This window comes from Argiope bruennichi, chromosome 8 (assembly GCF_947563725.1).
Source record: "Argiope bruennichi chromosome 8, qqArgBrue1.1, whole genome shotgun sequence".
In the NCBI taxonomy this organism is placed as follows: Eukaryota; Metazoa; Arthropoda; class Arachnida; order Araneae; family Araneidae; genus Argiope; species Argiope bruennichi.
Window position 1 is genome coordinate 7,612,432 of NC_079158.1, and position 22,221 is coordinate 7,634,652.

At 29.7% G+C, this 22,221-nt stretch overlaps 1 protein-coding gene across 1 annotated transcript in view; it reads right to left on the minus strand.

Moving 5' to 3' along the window:
* The window catches only part of LOC129981399 (uncharacterized), a 50,411-nt gene that overhangs the window by 18,004 nt on the left and 10,186 nt on the right, over positions 1 to 22,221 (minus strand). The window contains exon 2 of the mRNA XM_056092231.1: positions 12,214 to 12,311. Coding sequence (XP_055948206.1) covers positions 12,214 to 12,311 — 98 coding nt within the window. The remainder of the gene's footprint in view (positions 1 to 12,213; positions 12,312 to 22,221) is intronic.

The following is a 22,221-nucleotide window of genomic DNA, read 5'->3' on the forward strand; positions in this document are numbered from 1 at the left end:
AATGCTAAAAATCGTTCGCTAGATTTAGATAAATATCGATATTTCTTTGCTATAGATCTTCAATGTCATGCAATGAATGCGGAAGTACTGGCTTTCTTTACCATACTACAATGCGCATAACTCTCAAGCTTCGGCTTACGAAAATAAAGATGTGAGCACTCGCGACATCCATGTCCTTGCTCAAGATCCTCAATTTCATGCATGGGGAGAGGGACAGCTCCTTTATTAGAAAATATCTGAGAAGATTTTAAGGAGACTATCCCACTGGTTTTCTTTGTTTATTTCAATTAAATCCTTCTAAAGAAGATTCGAAATCCAGCGGAAGAAAGAAATTTCACAGAAGTTTATAATGATATGGATGGCAAAAATAAAAAGAAACCAAACAAAGAACGACATTAAATTTATCTTTTTATGAAGCCTTATTTCAAATATAATTCTGAAAAATAAGTGGTTAAGCAGTTTTATTTAACTTGGTTCGTGTTTATAAATATCGAATTTTGAAATCGCTCTTTCAATCACTTCCTAATAGATAAGAAAAGTGAAATGTTAAATTTTTGTTTGCTCTCAATAAAAATGCATTGTTTTAATAATTTCAGAACTTAATAATGCGAATCAATCCATTTTTATTGTGTTTTTATTTTATATTCACAATATTTAATACAAGCCGGCGTCTTGGCCTAGGGGTGGCGCGTTTTCCCCGTGATCTGGGCGTGCCGATTAGAGCCCCGGTTCGGGCATGGTTGTTCCTCCCCCTGTATTCTATCTGTGTGACGCGTGAAAGAGACCCCCTGGAAAAAGGGGTTGTGCAAACGAGGGACCTTTACCCTCATAAGCTACTGCACAAACTCAGCTTATATTGCTGACTTCATCAGCGGGTTTGTCTATGACAAGTGCATAAGTAAAAACAACAACATATTTAATATAATGAATCATTTAAAGACTGAGAAATTAAAATAAAAAATTTCTGTCTTTTAATAAAAATCTATCTCTTAATAAAAATGCATTTTTAAAAACTGCTTTGATTAAATTCATTTTATTTTTTAATTAAATTTTTAAAACTTACCCAAAAAACTTCGAAAAAAAAACTTTTTTCAGCCCGTTTACCTAATTTTTCTATTTCATATATAATCAAACCTCTTTAGTGCGTCATTCAAGCACGAATAAACATCTTTTCTTGGAATATTAGGTCAAAATGGTCACAAAAAACCTAGCTTGATCAACCCATACTGTAATGTGCGGGTTGAGCAAGTTAAAAACCCGCACATTATATGTGATCTAAATGCATATTCGAATTTCGGATGCTACTAACCGCATCCGGGAATTTATCGCTAATGATCAATATTTTTTTAATTATTGTTTATCAGTATCGCACAAAGCATCCGGGGTGTTACCCAAGGCCCACAATTTTACGCGGGAAGGAGGAGGTTATGACCTTTGTCAGAGAATCTGTGAGAAAACATTGGGGGTACCACTATTACTGGTTTTATTTAAGATGGAAGATTTTTAACAAATTATGACTAAGATCTCGAATAATCGAGAATTTACCTCATTTCTAAGGACTTTCTGAGTATCCACTATTTGATCAACAAAAACACAAAAAGTAATAAGTTGATCATTTTAAGATTTTCTGACCATAAAACGTGCTGAGTTGTCTCGCAATTTTTTTTCGAATGACTTGCATTAATAAAAAAAAAATGATCTCTAATAAATGAGCCAGATAAGACATTCAGAAGAGAATCAGAACATCGTCAAATGCGATGTAAATAAAAAGGAATCATCTGGATTTGATGGTCACTGTCATTGGATGCCCCAATTCATTGGGCTTAATGAGCATGTCTACAGTTCGCTGAAGGATTCATCACTCAATATTTAATGATCCGTGTTAAATAATGAAATAGTGTAGATACCTTCTACATAATTCGGATGAATGATTACAATTTTTCTTTAGTCAGATGTTCTGTATTTTATGCACCCACTTTCTTTTCTATTTAATCCTTTTTCATGTCTTACTTTATAAAGAAACGCGGTATTAAATACAAAACATTTTCTCTTTTTAATTAAAAAATGATTTTTTTTTTTAGTTTGACAAACATTTATTACTTTGCAGGGATCTAATGAAATGTTTTATTTCACTGTGTAATTAATATTTAGAATACCATCATAGATATTAAAAAATAAACAAATAAATGAACATTCTTCCAATCAAAATCTGAACTTTTCAGATTTGTTCGTTCAGATTTCGTTCTATCTTTCAAAATACAACAAAATATGTTTCAAAGTAAAATAAAATATCTTTCAAAACTAGTTTTAGCTACTATTCGGAATTTTTTAAGCATTTTTCGAGAGTAATCCTTTTTGTAAATTCTCTATCAGAAGTAACCCTTTCCTCTCAGTTTACCTTTATAGTAAAATCTCTGAAGGGAAAAATTTCTGCCACTTTGCTCTTATATTGCGCTGTGAACCACCGTTAGTTTATCATCTCCTCTTTCGTAACTATGCCTCCGGTAGTAATATGAGTCGAAGTTAAAAATTTCAAAAATTTCTTCTTTTCGGTCATGCATTTGCCGAAGTTGTGTGTGTGTGTGTGTAAAAACATTTTTTAAGCAGTTTCGTAACCGAAGAGAAGAGACTTAGGAATTTTTAAATTTCGTTTTATTTCATCTAGGGAGGCATAATTTATGTACAACAAAAAAAAGCGACAAAATACGTCAGTCCACGAAACAAAAAAAACAAAAAAGTAAGAGCGAAAAGGGACTGAAATATTTTTCCCCAATGATTTCATACTATGAGATTCTGATAGGGATATTTTGACATGGGTAGACTTATGAAAGGTTCTTTTATAAGAATTTGCTAAGCATAATAGATTTTTATCCCTTCCTTGCAGCGTGTGAAAATGCTGACAAAAAGCATTTTTTACAGAGTTCGTGTAGCATTAATTAAATTTTAATGTATATATATATATATATATATATATATATATATATATATATATATATATATATATATATATATATAATATTCCATAAAAAATTCAAAGTTTAATTTGAATAATAGATAATTACGAAGAGGAATTATTACTTTTCCACATAAATTATTGAGTAGTTACTCCAATCTTGCTTTCAATTCTTTTTTGGCTTTGCTTTAACCTACTACACCTGTTAAAAAATAGAACAAACTTTAAAAGTTAAAATAAATATCACAAATATTATTAAATTAACTCGAATATTTGAAACTGTCAACTAATTTAAATCTTGTAGAGTAATTATTAATAAAATCTTGAAATGGAGGAAATGTAGAGCTATGGCTGTAGGATGGAAGTGATATGAATATTATACCGGGGGTTATTCAGGAATAAAAAAAATTTGAAAAGAAATACGAGGGGAAATAAAATTTGGAATCGCTGAAATAAATGAAAATTTATAATTATAAATTTCCAAAAGCCAAATTAAAGAATTTTTTTTATTAAAATGTTTTTCCTTCTTTCTAAAAAAAAGAAGAAGAAAATGAAAAATAATAATTGTCTAGCATCTTTGCTAAAATAGCTCAAATCACTGTAATCCCTTCTCTACTAGTTTCATTTTTTTAAAGAAATAGAGCAATCCACGTTTAACTTAGGAACAGAACAATTTCAGTTAAGAAGCAAGCATAAACCTTTATTGGGATCACTTAAAACATAGAAGTTTTTCTTTCGTGATCAAGAGATAAGGAGTTACATGACAGTTAGTCAAGTCATAAACTGACCACAAATAATAAGCTGTGTTCACTACTTTAACAGGTTTTATTTCTTCCAAAAAATAGTTTTCCGTTCAATGTGAAACGACGGTGGAACTCAACTGGAGAATTCAGAGAAGTGATTCTGTTAAAAGAAAAAGGGGTCACCTCGCCTAAGGGGATGATCCGTATCATGAGTCTCGAATTTTCTTACAGATACGGAAACGGAAACTCTTTCCAGCTAACTTTCGTTTACTTTTTTACACGTCTGACTCATTTGTAGGTCACTTGCAAGAAGATAGTGTTCACAGACTTCTGGGATCCTAAAGCAGAAACCGTTTACTCAATCGAATAGTATAAATATTTGTAATAATAAAAAAATAAGTGCAAAAAGTATTTCTTTAACCTGCTTCTTTATGTTATTTCTCGTTTTGAAAAGGAAGAGAATAAAACTGGAAACTCTTTATTTCTCAAATCCGTAGGAGAAACAGAACCAGTCTGATCTGATGCTTGAACAAGTACGACTTAGTTGTCGGTTAAGATGAATAAAGTAAAACTGCACCGTTGAATCAATAAAAAAAAATTCATAAACAAAAAACATGACTGGTCGATGTTACTATGAAATTATTGTATTGGTATTGGTATTGTATTGGTAATTAAGTATTGGCTTAAAGTTGGCATATGTGTATATTGCTTCAAATGGTTAAATTTCTCTATTCAAAAAGCATGAAAATTCTTTTATTATTGCTTTCAGGATAAGGTTTAAAGCACTTAAATAAAATGTTCCATAGAAAAATACCTAATTTTCTTTTTAGCAATAATAATGAAATATACTTGCCGAACATTTAATGAATTCAATTCCTTTTTCACTTCAGCTATTCAAGTCAATTTAATTTTACATCTATATGAGCATTATCTGATACATCCAACACTCTGCATGCGTATCTAACGAATTATTTGACTTAAATATACCGGAATCTTGCTACTAATAAGTAGACGAATAAAAATAAAAATTTATCTATTTTTTTTTCTTAACCAAATGCTCAATTTGAGTAGGATGAGAAGAATTCAAATGCTCTAATTACAAATTTAAATTTTGTTGCTACTTCTAAAGAGAAAAGTAATTATGAACTTCACAAACAAGCATATTAAAATATTTGTTATAGATAGCGTTTTTTTATTTTTATACAATTCAGGTTCGAATTTTAAAAGTATTTATCCTACCACACCTTTCTGGTGAATTTCATCACCCCTGCGTCCATTTCAAAGTATTTCCAATTTTAAAAGTAATATTAAATATTTGAATCGGCATTTCCATCCATTACCTGCTTTTAAGGCACATTTGATTTTCGAACTCTAAGATTCCATTTTTACTTATTTTGAGTGAAATAGCAATTCTTTTCATATCTTATGTCCCTTTACTTGGTATTCCGCTTCCCAGACAACGAGCATGAAAGCAATTTGTCTAATGTCCTGCTCAGTGTGCTTGATAGTGTTTGTCATGTGTTTGCAGTGTTTGATAGTGCAGCCCGCAGAAATTATCGTCTTAAATTCTGTGAAATAATGGTGTAACACATCCTATTGCAAAACTATTTCGATTCGATCCCTTAGAGATAATCGTATCATCATCAGGAATTTTCTAACATTAATAAGAGTAATGTCAAGTCATTGAGGCAACATTATTCTTATTAGCGCAAAGTTGTATTGAGCAAGCCGTATTATGAACTCGTCAACAGTAAAATTATTAATTTATTGAAATTCAGAAAAATCTGTTGTAGTTTCACAATTTTTTTACCTCAAAACCAATACAAGCTCTTAACAAGATTGTTGAGTAGATTAATCTCGATAGTAATAATAATAATAATAATTAAAAAAAAAACTTTATCATAGTTATATTTCTTTTCTGACATTTATCAATCAAAATTATAGGTATACGTAATAAAGAAATCAAAACTATAACTACCAATTGCTGATTGACTTTTATATTATGCTTCTTTTTATCAAAAAATGTGTGCGAAATAATAAAGATACACTATTTCCAACTCTTTTGATGTCATAAAAATTCAAATTACGTAAAAAAAAACTTTTAAAAATAAACTGGTTCAATCTTCCCCGTCTACTTTCTCCACAGTCGGGTGCGTCTGTCGGTCACCGGCGTATATCGATATCAATCACGTCACAAAGAGCTGGATTCCATGCTTCAATAAACAGTTAAGAAAACCAAAAACAACATACTTTGGAAATCTTTTAAATCCAGATCAAAAAAATTTGTTTAGTCTTTATAAAAAAAACTCTTTTCTGGGGTGTTTCTATGATAACAATGTGTGGCATCTGATAGATTTTGTTTTTGAAAACGCATGAAGTACGATGGAAGACATCTTGATTAAATTTACCTGCGTATGATGATTTTTAACTTGCGAAACCTAGAAAATATTTGATTTTTTCTTATTTTTTTGCTATATTGTTAAAAATGAATTTTATTCTCATACTAGCCGCCTTTGGCGACCAGCCGGTTCGCCAATCTTAATGTTCGTTAAAATTTTCATAATTAAATATTTTATGCAGTTCCTACTTTAATAGCTTCTTCATTAAAATATTTTAAAACTTCAAATTTTGATAGGCATATAATTCACTTATAATATTATAAACGCCTTCAGTCATAACGTAATATGTATCTCTCTCAATTTCTGTTGGCTCAAATAGAATTCATACTTTAAATTAAAGTGGAAAGGATTAATCTGCAATTAATATAATAATATTTTTTACTGAAATAAAATATTTTTTTTGTAATATGATTATTGAAAACAGTCACTGAGTGTTTAAACTTTATGGGTACTAAAGAATATCTTTCTTAATTTATGTAATATTTCAAAAATTTGTCAACAAAATTTTCTCAGATTCATCATGACCAGATTGATTCATTAACAATGTTTAATTTTAAATGCATCAAACACTAAAAAAAAAAAAAAAAAAAAAAAAAAAAAAAACGAATCGTTTAAAATAATCGGGGTTGAAAACAGGTTAAAAAAAACTACTTAAAAGACGATGGTCTTAAAACTATAGGCATACACAAAAAATATATAACTAACATAAATACACTTTAATTACAAAAGCATGCAACTAATCTAAAAATAATTTAAATCGTCCGTTGATATTGGTTGCCATGTCAACAATCAGAACACAATGCGCATGCGTGAATTTACAACGCTAGTTACGGTAACGCAAATGCGTGAGTTTTTCTAAGCCAGTTGGGGTAACGCTATGCAGATTAGAAATTTTTATTTCCTTTATTCTGTTTTATTTTAATTCAAAAGTATTTCAGAATTAATCTGAAAGATCGATTAATTAACAATGTTTAATTTTAAATGCATCAAACATTACGAAAATAAACAGAATCCTTTGAAAAATCTTAAGCCTAGCCTCATTACTGTTGGGAAAAAAAACTGAACTCTTACTCATTTGGTGGTAGGGAAAATGAGTCTTAGAGTCGGTTCCGCTTTTACAATTCGGTTTCCTTTTACTTTTATCCCATCGGGGGTGCCTCAGATTTGGTAATGAGAAGCTTGCGAAATGGTGTTTGTTTCTCGCCTCACCAGGTTGTTACTGAAATAGTGTGGGTCAGTTACCCGCTATCAATGATAGGACTCACCTCCTACGGGAAGGTGTGTAGAGGGCTGTATCAGGGCCGGTGATGGTCCTTAAGACCCAAACTTAGTCCTTGCGAATGCTGTCGCGGTGGTCCAGTCATTATAAATTCTTTGTACAGGAAAATGCTTGTTTTCTTCACGGTTAATACAGAATAAAACACAAAATTGGAAAATATTATTCGAAAAAACGTTTTTCTGCTTTATTTATTTATTATTATTATTATTATTATTATTTCTTTTTTTGCCACAAATATATTTGCTTGCATAGTAAAAAATTTGAACGTATTAGATGTGAGATATGTTGCTTATTTCCAAGTTTTAATCTGCATATGTTTCATTCTAAATATTACATGATGTTTATTTATAAAAGTAGCTACTTCTTTTCATTCAATTTTTTAAAAACATCTAATATTAGAAAACTTCTTTTATTTATTATTATTACTGTCTTTTAATCTATTAATTACGTATTATTAATTTAAACTATTAAAAAGAATTCACTTTCCATTTTAAAGCTGTAGTTTTCTCTTTCTGTACTTTCTTCTTTTAGATCCAGTTTTCGTAATTCGAATTTTTTAAAAAAATACGAATTTTTCTAACGATTATTTCTGTTTTAAACTAGCCATGTTCCACTGTGATAGGAATATCTGAAATTATTTAATTATACAATATCCATCTTTTTATTAAACTAAAATTAATTCCTTAATTTATTCTTGCCAATAATACTGTATTTCTTAAACTTTTGCATCACATATTTCTTTTACGATATATTTTACTCCCCCAGCCTCAATCCAAAATCATATTTAACATTTCATAAAGAATATACCATGATGATTATAAATATGGAAATACACGAACAGTTTCTGGGAAAATATATAAAGCAATTATATTTAAGGGCGGCCGTTGAAAGAAACGAAAACAAAGTAGCTCTTAGAAGACATTTTAAAATAATGGCCAAATTGAGGGCACATCCTAGCGTATATTTACTGTTTGAGGCATCACTAGAGGGATTTTATTCAGTTAGTCCAGCGTTCTGCTCTGTCAGTCAGTTGGAAAGGAGTATCTTGGTTACGGTTGAGAAAAGCTCTTGGTACGAAGGTTGCTAAATTCTCAATTTGTTTAGCATTCTCACAATAAGTTCATTCATTAATTTCTTAACCTCTGTTGGAAACAAGGCACATTATTTGATTATGAGGTTGGTAATTGCATTCGCTATGTGAGTAACTTGAAATTAATTCGCAAACAAGAAATATATGTAGGTGAAATGCGATATAATGGACTCATGCGTTTAGTTTTCTCTTTGTCTCGTTATAATTCTGATTTTTCGACTATTTTGCTCAACACTAGCGGTTCTTACGATAATTGTCTACGAACTTGCTATTTAATAAGAGTGATCACAACACTGTTATTAAATAGAAAATGTAACATAACAGCTGTAGTGAAATCAAATCACATTTGTTTATTAATTTTGCAAATAATAGAATATATCTTTAATTTTTTTATTAAAGAAAAAAGTGTTGAATATTTGAAAGTAAGCTTAAGTAATTGTAATTAAAGTACAAAAGGAAATACTTCTATAAAACTAGGTAAAAAATTTATGGATATAAAATGTGACATTTCTGAGAAATAATATTGTAACGAAACTTGTTCGCGAAGTTGGTGCTAATTTAATAGCTCAATGGTGCTATGAATGCTTTGAACTGAAAGCAACAGTTCGCATATTCGTATCTGTCTGCAGGCAAGTTGCCTAAAAAAATTGTTTTGTGTTTGATTTACTTTCTGTTATTTCTCGTTTGTTCTAGAATGTTCTTATAATTCCTGTATTTTTCTAAACCTGGAATATTCGAGTCATTTTCGTCTCATGGATAAAAGCAGATGTAAGGTTTAGTTCCTTGAATAAAATCTCCAGTTGAGATTATCGAGTATTATCTTTGACTTTATCTACGCTAATTTTATTTACTAGACAATATTTACAAAATTGCATAAATATAGACCTGTGTATGCTCCAAAACAATAACAAGTAAGAAGATGGAAATAAAAAAATAATAAATTCGACTAAAAATGAAATTAAAAAATCTTTTTATACCAAACAGTTAAAAGTGCAAAAATCTAATGCAAAACATAAGAACAAAAAATTAATATGCTTTTAACTACTACCATCTAAAACCAGTTTAAATATCTTCTTATTCCTATGAAGCGCTTTCTTAAGCCATCCTTTGCTCGCATTTTGGTACGTTATTTCTATATCACCAGATTCTTTAGACCTTTATCACGCCTATAGTACAAAAAAATTTTCTGTTTCATACGATGTGTGAACACCCAAATGGTAAAATTTCAGTGCTAAAGGCACTTGAATTAATTTTTGTAACTCATTTAACTCATTAGATATTTCTTCTATAGGTAGGTTGAATAATTCCCAGCAGGTGATAGCACCTTTGGAGAACTTTAAAGTTTTGTAAGGACTGACATTTGCAGATATTGTCACTAAAGCTTTTAATTTGACTATTTGTTGGTCTTGCTTTTTAGAACTAACCTCAACCAGCAAGTCCCCAGAACACATTTTACAAATGCAAGAGACTTCACCTAAAAACTAAACTAAACTTGAAGTAAAAAAGGCGAAACATAGTTAAAAGATTCATTTTTTTCGGACACAAGCTTTATAACAAAGAATCTGTCATATGTTTGAACATTACTAAAATTAAATTCTTTATACTGCCCGCTGAAGGGACTTTTTTAGAGCAAACCATGCAAAAGGAAGAAAAAAAAATCGTATTCCGATGGCACCGCTCACCACCGTTTGGGAAGGCAATAACTGACTCTGGATTGTCCCATCCTGAGCACTTGCCTTAGTGCTAACACGAATCTATGCGATCAGAATCAACTCCCCGAACATTGACCACCTTTAACGATAAATCCCAAAGAACGGCCCTTTCGCTTGATCCTTAGCAAACTAACCAAATCATTAGGTTACCAGCCGAATTGATATACCAGGGTCCAACAGTACACCACTAGTCAAGTGGAATTTTTGGCTGTCCATCAGAAGCAAGAAGCAAACAGAGCAGTTACAGCTTTTGATGGAGAGCCGGAAAGCAGTAGACTGAGGGGAGGAGAATCTGGAAGACAGACCAGATCACTAGGATACCTCGAGGTTGTGAAGCCCGTCACACCTGAAGATGTGCCCCGAGGGAATTCCTATAATTGAACTTGTTATTGAATTATGTTATTGAATTATTGACAATATCTACTAAATATGAAAAATGTAGTTGATATTGTCAATAAATATCTATCTTTATAAAATAAATGATTAGTTATTAAAATGTTTGCAACTATTTTATCAAACTTTTTATGCTCACGGAATAAGGATTTAGAAAACAGGGGGGAAAAAACTATTATGTTATGCTGTTTTAATTTGGAAATAACGAGATTAGTTCAAAGAAACCAGCGAAGGCGAAAAGAAATATCATGATAGAAAGTTACTTAAAAAATAAAATCAAGTAAATTGTTATTACTAAGAAAATAATCAGATGAAAATAATAATAAATTGGAGTCTAACATCTTGTAGATAAATTAAAGAGTCTAATATCTAATCTAATATTTCTAATAATTGTAAAGTCGTACGAGAATTATTGTAAATCCCTAACCCATGGACTAAATTTTTGTAATGTCAAAAGAACATATTTAAAAATACACATCCATATTACGCACTTAACAATATATATACAAAGTGATTACATTTTTTCAACATATAGATCTGAATTATTCTATGTTTTTGAACGAATGCTTACCTGTTTTAAAGTTTTTGTTTTATAAAATATTTTCATGGTTAGTTAATAAGAGAAAAATTTTAATTTCTTATAATGTTAATTATTTTATAAATAATTAAATTATTTAAAATTAACATAATTTATAAATAATCTACATTATCTCATTATTTGATAAATAATCTAAAAATTATTTATACTAAATTGCCATCTATAATAGCAGAGTAAAAATGTCATTATAAAAATGATGCTTTCAAATATATTGTGTTCATAAAGCATCAACATATCATTTAAACCAGATAAGAATTCCCAAGTCCCTCTAAAATCTTCAATGGATTTTTTTTAGATAACAAATTAAATCAATGGATATTCGGTGGGTTTTTTAGATAACCAAATAGTCTTTAAAATGCTATGTCTTCCATGCTGAAATAATGACGGAATTTCATAATCAAAAAGAAACAAGAAATGTGAAAAGCATTGAATTCACCTTCTTCAATAGTTTTTTTTTCTTTTAATGCAATTGCTTGCTACTTTTAATTATGGTAATTATTAATATTTTCAATAAGCAAGTAGAAAAAAATGAACACCATTTTTTACTTAAATTCTATAGGTTTCAAAAATTACTACTAATAAAACTATATATGCTGTAATTATAAACCATGAAAATTAAATTAAAAGGCATTCCCCTTCATTAACATCTGCTAGGATTTCATTGGAACTATTATTCCTAATAAGATCAATTGAATTAGATAAAAAAATAGGAAATAATAATTAATATTTCCTGTGACTTATTAAACGCTTTTTTTAGAATAACACTGAAGGAATCATCAGAACAATTACATGTTCCTTCGTGCAAGATGTTAGCATTTCTCGTGGAATTCCTCGACAGATTAATAACAAATAAAATACCGGAAATGATTTAAGATCAATCAATCAGTTAACGAGGTGAACGGCAATTAATGCTATTCGTAATTTCTTTCTGCTTGGCACAAAAGCTCTGGCACACAAAGGCATTTGAGCATTGTAACTAATTTCTTACTCTCCAAATAGATGAATCGTTTTATTAAAGGAACTAAGCATTAGTAGAGATATCTTACCCTTGTTTTTCCCTGATGTCCGTATCTGTTATAAGGATTATCATGAGGTCTGGGGTTAATCCTCAAAACGTCTGTGGTCACCGCCCAGGCAGCAACACCTATAAATAAAGTTGCGTTAAAATGAAAAAAATCGAACTGGTTGTAGTTATATGCTTTTGTTGCGAATTTCAAACAGATTCAAAAAAAAGTTTTGTATCAATCAATTGCAATAACTCCAAAACAGATTTTCACGTTTACGTAGCATGAAGTTATAGATACTTTTTACTTTTATGAAATACAAAGAAAGTATTGTACTCGAGATTTTGACGATTCTCCACGAGACCCCCCTAAATTCGAAACGCATATTTTTGGTCTTATATCTACCTGTCTGTCTGTGTCAAAGGCTTTGAAAATGCTTTGAGCTAGATGGATGAAATTTAATATACGGTCTTTAGACCAAATTTATAAATTTCTGTCAAATTATGAGCGAATCCTTTCAGAGGAAGTATGTCTGTACTGGCTATTTGAATATAGGTTAACACGACAAATACAAAGGAATAGAGCTGGATGAATGAAATTCGGCACTCAAATTTAGTACCTTTGGTGTAGACACTTGTCAATACCATTGTTTAACTTAGTTAAATTATAATAACGAAATATAATCTTGTATTTCTACTTCTGTCTGTAACCTCTTAGCCAGATTATGTCTCCACGGGAAGAATTTGCCATCGTCGAAATCAAGCTGGTTCGATCTCAAATCACTTACGCTTTCCTCTAATCAGTAAGAGGCTCGTGTAGTTTAATTCATGTTCGCATTCTTACTATAAATAAGCTTGCACTATTTCAAATTCTAAATCTATTGCACATTATGCTACGCATAATTTTAAGCAAAATCAGTTCGTCATTTGGAATCACTTACTTTAGCTTTATATATTATTTGGTATTATAAATTCGGATCTGGCGCCATAACTTTTAATTAAATACTTCGGACATTTTATTCGCTTTTACACTGTTTCGAATTAATTTAAAATCGCTTTCATTAAATCATTCATAATCATAATAGTTGTTCATTAAAATTTAAGTTTGTCCCAATGAAGATATTTATTGGCGTTTTTATATCATATTTCATAGATTTATTAAAATTTGTTATTAAATGCTTTTTATAAGCTGCTATTATATATGCACAAGAAATATGTATGCATTATGTATGCTATTATATCTGCATTAAATAATCCTTAATGTCTAAAAGAGCACAATATAACAAAGCCTTAAAAACTTGCTTTCTAAATTTCATTCCATGACTTTAATAACTAACTCATCGTCCTTAGCAGAAACTTAAAAAATTGGTTTCGTATGAAAATTTCCATATAAAATTTCCATATTTGCCTTACAAATACTAAACAGTAACTCATTTTTTCGCGATTACAAATTTGTTATTTTAAAATTGTTCAGAAAATAAGTTATTAAAATAGTTTTTATATATTATAGTTTGTTTGTTTTTTGCCAGATGCAAATACGTAAATCTCGTGACTGAAGTTACTCTCATTCAATCTACATAATTTCCAATTCACCAATAGTAGTTTCTTCTTGAAATACAAATGAAATAATTGAAATTCTTCTTTAATATTTTATCTTTTTCATTTATTTCACATCAGTGGGGATTTCAAGAAATTCGATTGTGCCGATTACTGTTATCACTTGATGCACGGAAAGAAGACATTTCATTTGTGGAATCCAGTGCTTCTTTTGGAGAGGAGAAAGAATGTGTTATCAATACACAATGCAAAATAACTTACAGTTATATAGATATTTTTTATAGCATAATAACAATAAGTGATATGTTGCCAAGTTTTAGAGAAAATTCCTCTACGGGAAATCCATTTTTCTGTCCATCCAATTGCATTTGAGCATAATAACTCAAACATATAACAGACACTTGAAATATGACAACGACTTTAAAGTGAACCGAATTTTGCCATCATCGAAATCAAGCTGGTTCGATCTCAAATCACTTACGCTTTCCTCTAATCAGTAAGAGGCTCGTATAGTTTAATTCATGTTCGCATTCTTATTATATATAAGCTTGCACTATTTCAAATTCTAAATCTATTGCACATTAACGAAGCGAAATTCCACCCATCTGTTTATCCATGCCCATGTGAATGTCAGAATTCAAAGCAAGCATTCATTCAACAGAATTCAATGTGAATGTCAGAATTCAAAGCATTCATTTCAACAATAAAAACCTGACTGAACTGCCATATGGTTGGTGTGGAATCTTTATACTAAAAATGTAGATCAGGCAAGCACTTTTTTTATTTGTGTGTGTGTGTGTGTGTGTGTGTGTGTGTGTGTGTGTGTGTGTGTGTGTGTGTGTGTGTGTGTGTGTGTGTGTGTGTGTGTGTTTCTGTTTCGTCTTTGCATAAAAAAAATGATAACTCAAAAATGAAACCAGCAATATAAATAAAATTGAGTATACGGTCTTGAAACTAAAATTTAAGATGCAAGATGTCCAAAATACAAATTTCATATTTTTCTCTATAGTATGAATTTAAACATAAAAAGATGTAAAATAAGAGAAAGTCCAAGAATACTTCCTCTGTTATTTTACAGTATATTAAATGCAACCTATTTTTTTAATAAGCATAATTGATCATTTCGTTCAAAAATTAATAAATAATAAGTATAATTAATCGTTACTAATCTCTATCAAAATTGCTATCGTTAATTATGACATAATTATCTCATGAATTGTCAATAAATCATATTTCAGTAGATTATCCATATTTATCAAGTAATAGATGTAAATACAAATCGCATGTATTAATGCTTTCCAAATTTTACATTATCAGTAAAAGGCTGATAAATTTGATAAACGATGAATTATCTGGATGTTAGCTATTAATTACATTTTTTTCATCATCTTACAATAATTACATCTGCCACGATACTTTTACAAGCATTAAAGATAAGTAATGAGAAAAAAAAAGAAAAAGAAGATTATAAATCATTTTATCAAAAGAAATCCGGAATTATTTTTATGATGAATAAAATGTGAAGGGAATTCTATAATCTTCATCAAACTCACATTGTAAACTAAAAAAAAGTTGGTGTGAAAAAAAATAAAAAATAGTTTTATAAGTTGTGCAAAGACATTTACAATTGACTGAAACATTGTGAAGACTATTTTTGAAATCCAGGGCGCACTTTAGGAAGAATACCCCTTGCCTTCCAAAAAATTCTAAAATCAAATCAAATCTGAAATTCTGTTTTTTTAATAAAATTCTGGAAGCTCAGTTTTTCATCTTTCAAAATTAGTTTTGAAATGTAATAACGTTTTAAAGCAAAAGATTAAGGATAATGAACAAATAGAATGTGCGTCTTACAAAACTATAACACTTATGGAAAGGTCAAAAATAATTACGGGAAACTCAAAGATTTTATATATTTTAATCGTCCCTTTTTTCAACTAATGAAAGTCTATAGCAACCAGAGAACAATATTTTTCACAGATTGCGTTCAGAGCATAAAGATACATGATTAGTTTCAAATACGAGTTTTAAAAAAATCAAAAATATTATGAAGAATCTAGAAACAAACGAGCTATGGAGACAAGCGCTTATCACTAATGTGAGCTTTTTCAGTTTTATTTTGCCTAAAGAGAGCTTCTGTTATCGTGAACTGAACGAGGAAAGGATGTCATTCTCTGTAATTATGTAATTTATTTAACTAGTTAACTTAGAAAAATAGTATTGTTAATAAAATCTACTGTTACTGTTTTATAAATATCGTGAATCATCAAGGATGGGCAACTTTTTCTTAATCTTCTTTTCTCTAGTTAAAGGTAAACTATATAAATCACTTAAATAACGCATTTCTTTCCTAGAGTCATTAAATATGACAATATCAGTATTTGTATCAATTACCAAAAATGACAAGACGATAGCATTCTAATACTGCATATTAAGGATGTTGCGAATTGCAAATACGCTCACATTTTCTCTAGATTGTGATGTATCACCACGTGTCAGAACTCCTGAAAAATATTACATCAATCTGTCACGTGTATGAGAACATTAAAACATAATGAATAAGATAGATAGCTCTCGTAGGAAAATTATAGATCAGCTTCCAATTTTCAGCCAAATCCGTCAGCAGGAAAAAGTACTTTCTCTAAATAATACTAATTTCTAAAGATTGTATATTATATTACATACGCTATATGTACTATTGTGATCTAATCGGTTTACTATACACTGTAAACTGTATAATAAAGGCTCATATTTATCGAAATAATAATCACATCTCAATCTCAACTTAGTTCAACGGAAATATTATAAGCCATTTTAACTATTATGTTTTTCTTCCAGCGTGTTGCCATTATTCTATGAAGTAAACGTTTAATATATTTCAAATCTTTGCATTTATGTACAAGCGCGTTACTTTTGCATTCGGAAAGAGTAATAAATATATCTGTCGAAATGCAGGTTATAGGGAAACAGGATTTTAGCTTTCCCTTTTACAAAGTAAAAGAAGAAATATTATTGATGTTAAAATCGATATCGAGACTCTGGTGAATTCTCATGCTTCAGACATCTCTGAATCTGAAAAAGCATATTTTTGGAGTTATGTGTATCTATCGGACTGCAAATACGATAACTAAAAATGACAAGGAACTGAAGATATGAAATTGGATATGTACTATGTACATTGCAATTACATATGCACTAAAATCATATTTCTATCAAAAGCCAACTGTAGGAAACTCTTCTGTAGCTGTCCATGTATACATGATAATTTTAAAAAATGAAGACCTGTAGTAAATTCTGAACCCATTCCGTAAAAGGGTTCGTTGTCTGTCACTCTGTATATTGAACGTGCTGACATAGATGAACTTCTTTTTGGATTTAGTTTTGTTACCAAAATATTAATATGTATCAAATTTTGGAGGTAATCGGTGTAAAAGTAGATGCCCAAAATCCACATTTGATTCCCTTCATTGCATTATAAAGTTCAAAACTCGTTAATATTGTGTTAGCAAAGAGAAGAACATTCATACTAGGTACTAATATTATGTACAAAGAGCATGGCAAACAATTTGTCATTGAAGACATATTTGTGCAATTTTCAAATCATTTCTTTGAATAATAATTCAAGATTATTCTCAAACAACTATTAATAAATATAAAAAATTGTTTTGAAGACTTTTAGAGAAGTATTATGGATGTTATATATGGAAGTTTAATCATGTTAAACATCCTCACTTGTAAACAAGATCCTGATTCGAAGGAAAAAAAATAAGATATTCACAATTTGTTTCTATTCACTTTTTGTTCAAATAACTTCGTAAGGTTGAAGAAATTTTGAAGAACCCTATCATCCTATTTTAGTTTTCTATTCAGACTGCACCTACAACTTATAGAAGAATGCAAAAGATTTCTGAGATACGTAAAAATGTTCGAACTATTTTTAATTGTGATATTATTATTTATTATTACTATTATTTAGTTATTTATTTTATTACTACTTTAACCTAATTACAAATTAAATTTAAAACATTGTGTAATTCATTTTACGAGTCATTGCACAAAAGGGTTAAAACAATTTTTAAAAAATTAAGATGTATTTAAAAATTTAGGATAACATCAAAAAGTAAAAGCAATATACTGACACTCAATTTAAATGAATGGCAAAATAGTGGATGTGTCATGATATTTTAAGTATTAATGTAAAATCTTGTAATAAAAAAAATTGCTGAAACGCTATGTTTCCAAACTGCTTCTGTAAAAAAAAAGTGTTCTTTCTTCCATATGTGATTGATTTAATCACTTTGTTCTCTTTCTTAATCTTTTTTTTTTTCAAGAAAAGTAATACTTGTTTTAAAACATCTAATTGGCTCTGAAATTGATTAATCAACCGCTTCATATTGAAACCAAAAATGAATATCGGAATTACTCATATACATTTTATATATATCGGTTATGTTGTTTGGTGATCAAATGCAGGATTTGTTTGCTGTTTATAAGCTTATTTTAACGCACGATTCTCTTTGTTCTTTGTAATATTCTTTTCCATCGAAAAAATTTGGAAGGAAAAATTCAATGAAAACTGACAGAACTTTATTTCAAAAGGGAATTCAGAGGGTGTTCTTATATTCCAAAAAATGTGACAATTTTATAGAAAGAATTGGTAAAAATACTTCAAATGATATGCTTTTCATAAGCTGAATTAAAAATATTGCAAACTAGACGGCTCAGTACCGTATGAAATTTGTAAAAATGCAAATAAAATATCGTCAGTCTTATAACAAAATCTTATGCCAGTAATAATAATAACATATGACTCTAAAGATAAAATCAGATGGAAACAACTGATTAAAAACAGTTTCAAAGGATCAAAGATCTCTTCTTAACAAGAACTGAAACCCGTCCCGTTATTGCATAGCAGCCTGTTTACAAATTTTGTCATCCCAAATTCTTAACAATGTTCAAACTTGACACCATTTGGACAAATAGAACGCCCTCCAAGCCCTACGACTGATGAATTTTAACATGAACAACTGTACATGACAGAATTTCCGAGAGAAATACTCATCGTTGGGATACTTTACTTTTAAATCAAAACTTACGATCTGAAAGCATATCAGCATTCTCAGAGGGAATGTTTGGAGAATGGGGCGTCCACTTCGGCCACTCTATATTATCTAACATTTATTCAAAATTACGATGTTTATCTCAAGATATTTTTCGCATATATTCAAAACGTGGCATATATATTCGTATATATTCAAACATTTACTACATCTTTTTATAGAGCTTAACAGTGTTTGAAATCACAAACTCAAAAATTAAAAATTGCAAAAAAAAAAAAAAAAATCTGAACATTGGGAACGAAAGATAAATACACATTTTGGATGGAATCGTCAGTTAAAAAAATTTCGAAACACATTTACTAAAAGAATTCATTCTTGTATTTCTTTGCGAAAAATTTTCACTTCGAAGGTTGGAACTAAAAAGAATTGCAATAGAGAACTTCTGCCTAATAAAAAAAGAAGTTTTTATCATAATCTTTGTTAAAACGTTTTTTATTATTATTTTTCTTGCAGTTGGATATGTTTGTGTTGATCTTTCAATCAGACAATAAATGCAAATGTCCAAATTTTCTCGCCTCTGTTCGCCAACTGAGCAAATAACTTTGTTCTATGTTAAGACATTTCTACGGGTATTCAAATTGAAGAGTATTCGAAGGGGTGGAACAATACGAGAATAATGTTCTTTCTCAAATTAAAAGTAATTCTATCAAGTAAATACTAAAAGAATTAAATTAAAAATGTATCTCAAGAGAAACAAAATCCAATAAAAATATAATTTTTTTTAAAGCTTGAAATTATAGTCTACAGGATTGCAGCATCATAATGTTTAGATACGTCTTCATCCGACTTGAATGCATCAGTCATTGCATTCTGTAAATGGTGATCATAGAAAGAATATCAGCCTAAAATGTATGCTAATAAATATGAAATCGAAGATTCTGTTTTGAAGGTGATGTCCAAAAGAAACAAATTTATTTTATCATAAGATTAATAGTAATAAAACAAGTTACGGAAAGATTTGTTGAAGTAATGACATTGGTTAGAATTTCATTACCATAACAAAAATACTGTTACAAATTCTTCTTAAAATTAATTTTGAATTCATTAAATTTACAGAAAAACTGTGCACAAAAACAATTCTTGGAACGCATTTTTTTACTTTAAAGTTAATTGATGATTTAGAAGAATTTTGAAAATTGCTTATTTAGTGAGAACCCTCCACTCAAGAAATAACTACGTGCGAAATTTTGTACCTCTAACGGTCTGTATATCTGTCAATTTGAATGATTTTTGCATCACGCATGTCGAAATTTGCATGTTGAAAATGGGAAAGAGGAATGCAAAACTGATATAGATAATGGATCCCAAATCCAGAAGGTCGAGATACAAGGGCATAACATAAAAACGACTTTTCTGATACCAAGTATGTAAAATTTCAAAATCTATTTGAAAGGAGGGAAAATTCAATAATAAAAAAATTGTAAAAGAAATTATAAAACTGATATGGAAAATCTGGTCCCAAACACAAGAAGTTCGGAACCTCTCCGAATTTATGTGTAGTTTTCTTTTTTAAGAATTGTTCAAAAAGAATCATTTTATTGCTGAGAGCTCATTTTTTTAACTCTTTCATCGTTCAAGGTTTCCGCAGTTTTTTTCAATAAATTACAGTTTTTCTCTTTTTCCTCTAAGTTGAACTTCACCTTGGTGCTGAGACGTACAGAGAAAAGTTTTGTTCTACTTTAGTCAGTTTTGTTTGAACTCATTGCTTAGAGAAGCGAGATAATCCCCTTTTTTATTGTTATTGTTGCTCTGCGTCTCTGAAGACGAACAGGAGTAACTCTCTAATCAACTTCTTGCAACACATTTCTCAGAGGTATCAGTCAAGCTTTTCTGTTTTCTTTTATCGCAACAAAAACCATTCTCACAGATTTATAGAAAGATTATAAAAATGGCATCATCTGTTGCTCAATACCAAAAAAAAAAGATCCAGAATTATAAATGCATTCTCTCTTAATCTTCATTTGAAAGGAACAAGACTTTGGTTCAAAAAATACCGGTTAGTGATTTTATTTAAAGAGAAGGATACTCCAATTCAGGAATATTTTCGTTATTTGCAAAACTTTGATAAACACTTTTTGGACCTTTCTCCTTTTTTAAGAAGTTTGCTCTTGTAAGATGGGGGGTAAAAAAAGACAATGTTTTAATTAATTTCTCAAAGATTTTCAAATGAAACGAATTTATAAAAATGTATGTGGAAGAATTACATACGTTACGTACAGAGATTATATACGTTAAAACTGTGGAGTTTCGTTTTAATATAGGCTAAAACTCAATAAATAATCTATCTAGCTCATCCGTAATCTAACTCCCTAATAATTTGTATTTTACAGATTTAATACATATTCATTATCCTATTAGGAATGTTGAGACGAACTAAGACATCTTTTACGTAATAGTATTCTAAAACATTTTTAAGAATTGATTTATTACTAAAAAATTTGATTAGATAACAATGTATAGCAATATATGCGTATATCCAATAACCAAAATTTGATGCAAACTTACAGTTTTAGTAATGAAATAAATTTCTCTCAAATAACTGGTTGCGTTTAATAGTTACTCAGTACAAGTGCATAATACAAACGAGCAGACAGACAGTCCTCCTGTAAACAGATTTCTTCTAAAATAGGGCGCCGATCTAGATTTTTAATACCTAGTTATTAAACCATATACGAAAAGGTTCATTTGATCTTACACCTCATGAGTTTACTTTCGCATCTACAAAGTGTAGAGCAAGTATTGTAATCGTCAAAAAATTCAAATTCGATATTTTGACGAATCTCCACGTTTTAAACCTCTTTCAATTCGAAAAGCACATTTTTCTCATTTTGTCTGTCGGTGAACTCAAAATCGTTTTGAGCTCGATGGATTATATTTAGCAGATGGTCTTTACACCAAATTTGTAAATTTCTATCAAATTTTGAGCAAAAATCAGACGAAGTCTGTTCGTCTGGATATTTGAATATAAGTTAACACGATAATTACAAAACGCAGATGGATTTAATTGAAATCCAACAAGAGGTTGACCCTCTATCGGACTCTAATTTCAGAAACATTTACTAAGTGAAAAACGCAATGACTTAAATTTTACAAAGTCCGTTTGTGATTTTGTGACTACAAGTATAATTTTGTATCAAATTTTTGTTTCAATCAATTGGTAAAAGCGTTCGAAAACACAAATTTGTTTCTCGAATATTATTTAACGTCTGGCAAGAATTAATTGTTAAAAAAAAAACCTCGCTAAATATCCCGTGATAGATTCAGTAAAAATGTTAAATCCACGCCAAAAATTACTATTTCGTAACTGTTGTACTTCAATGCCATGAAAGGCGTTCTCTGGAGAGCATCTATTGGAGAATATGAGAGAAAGTTTTAGG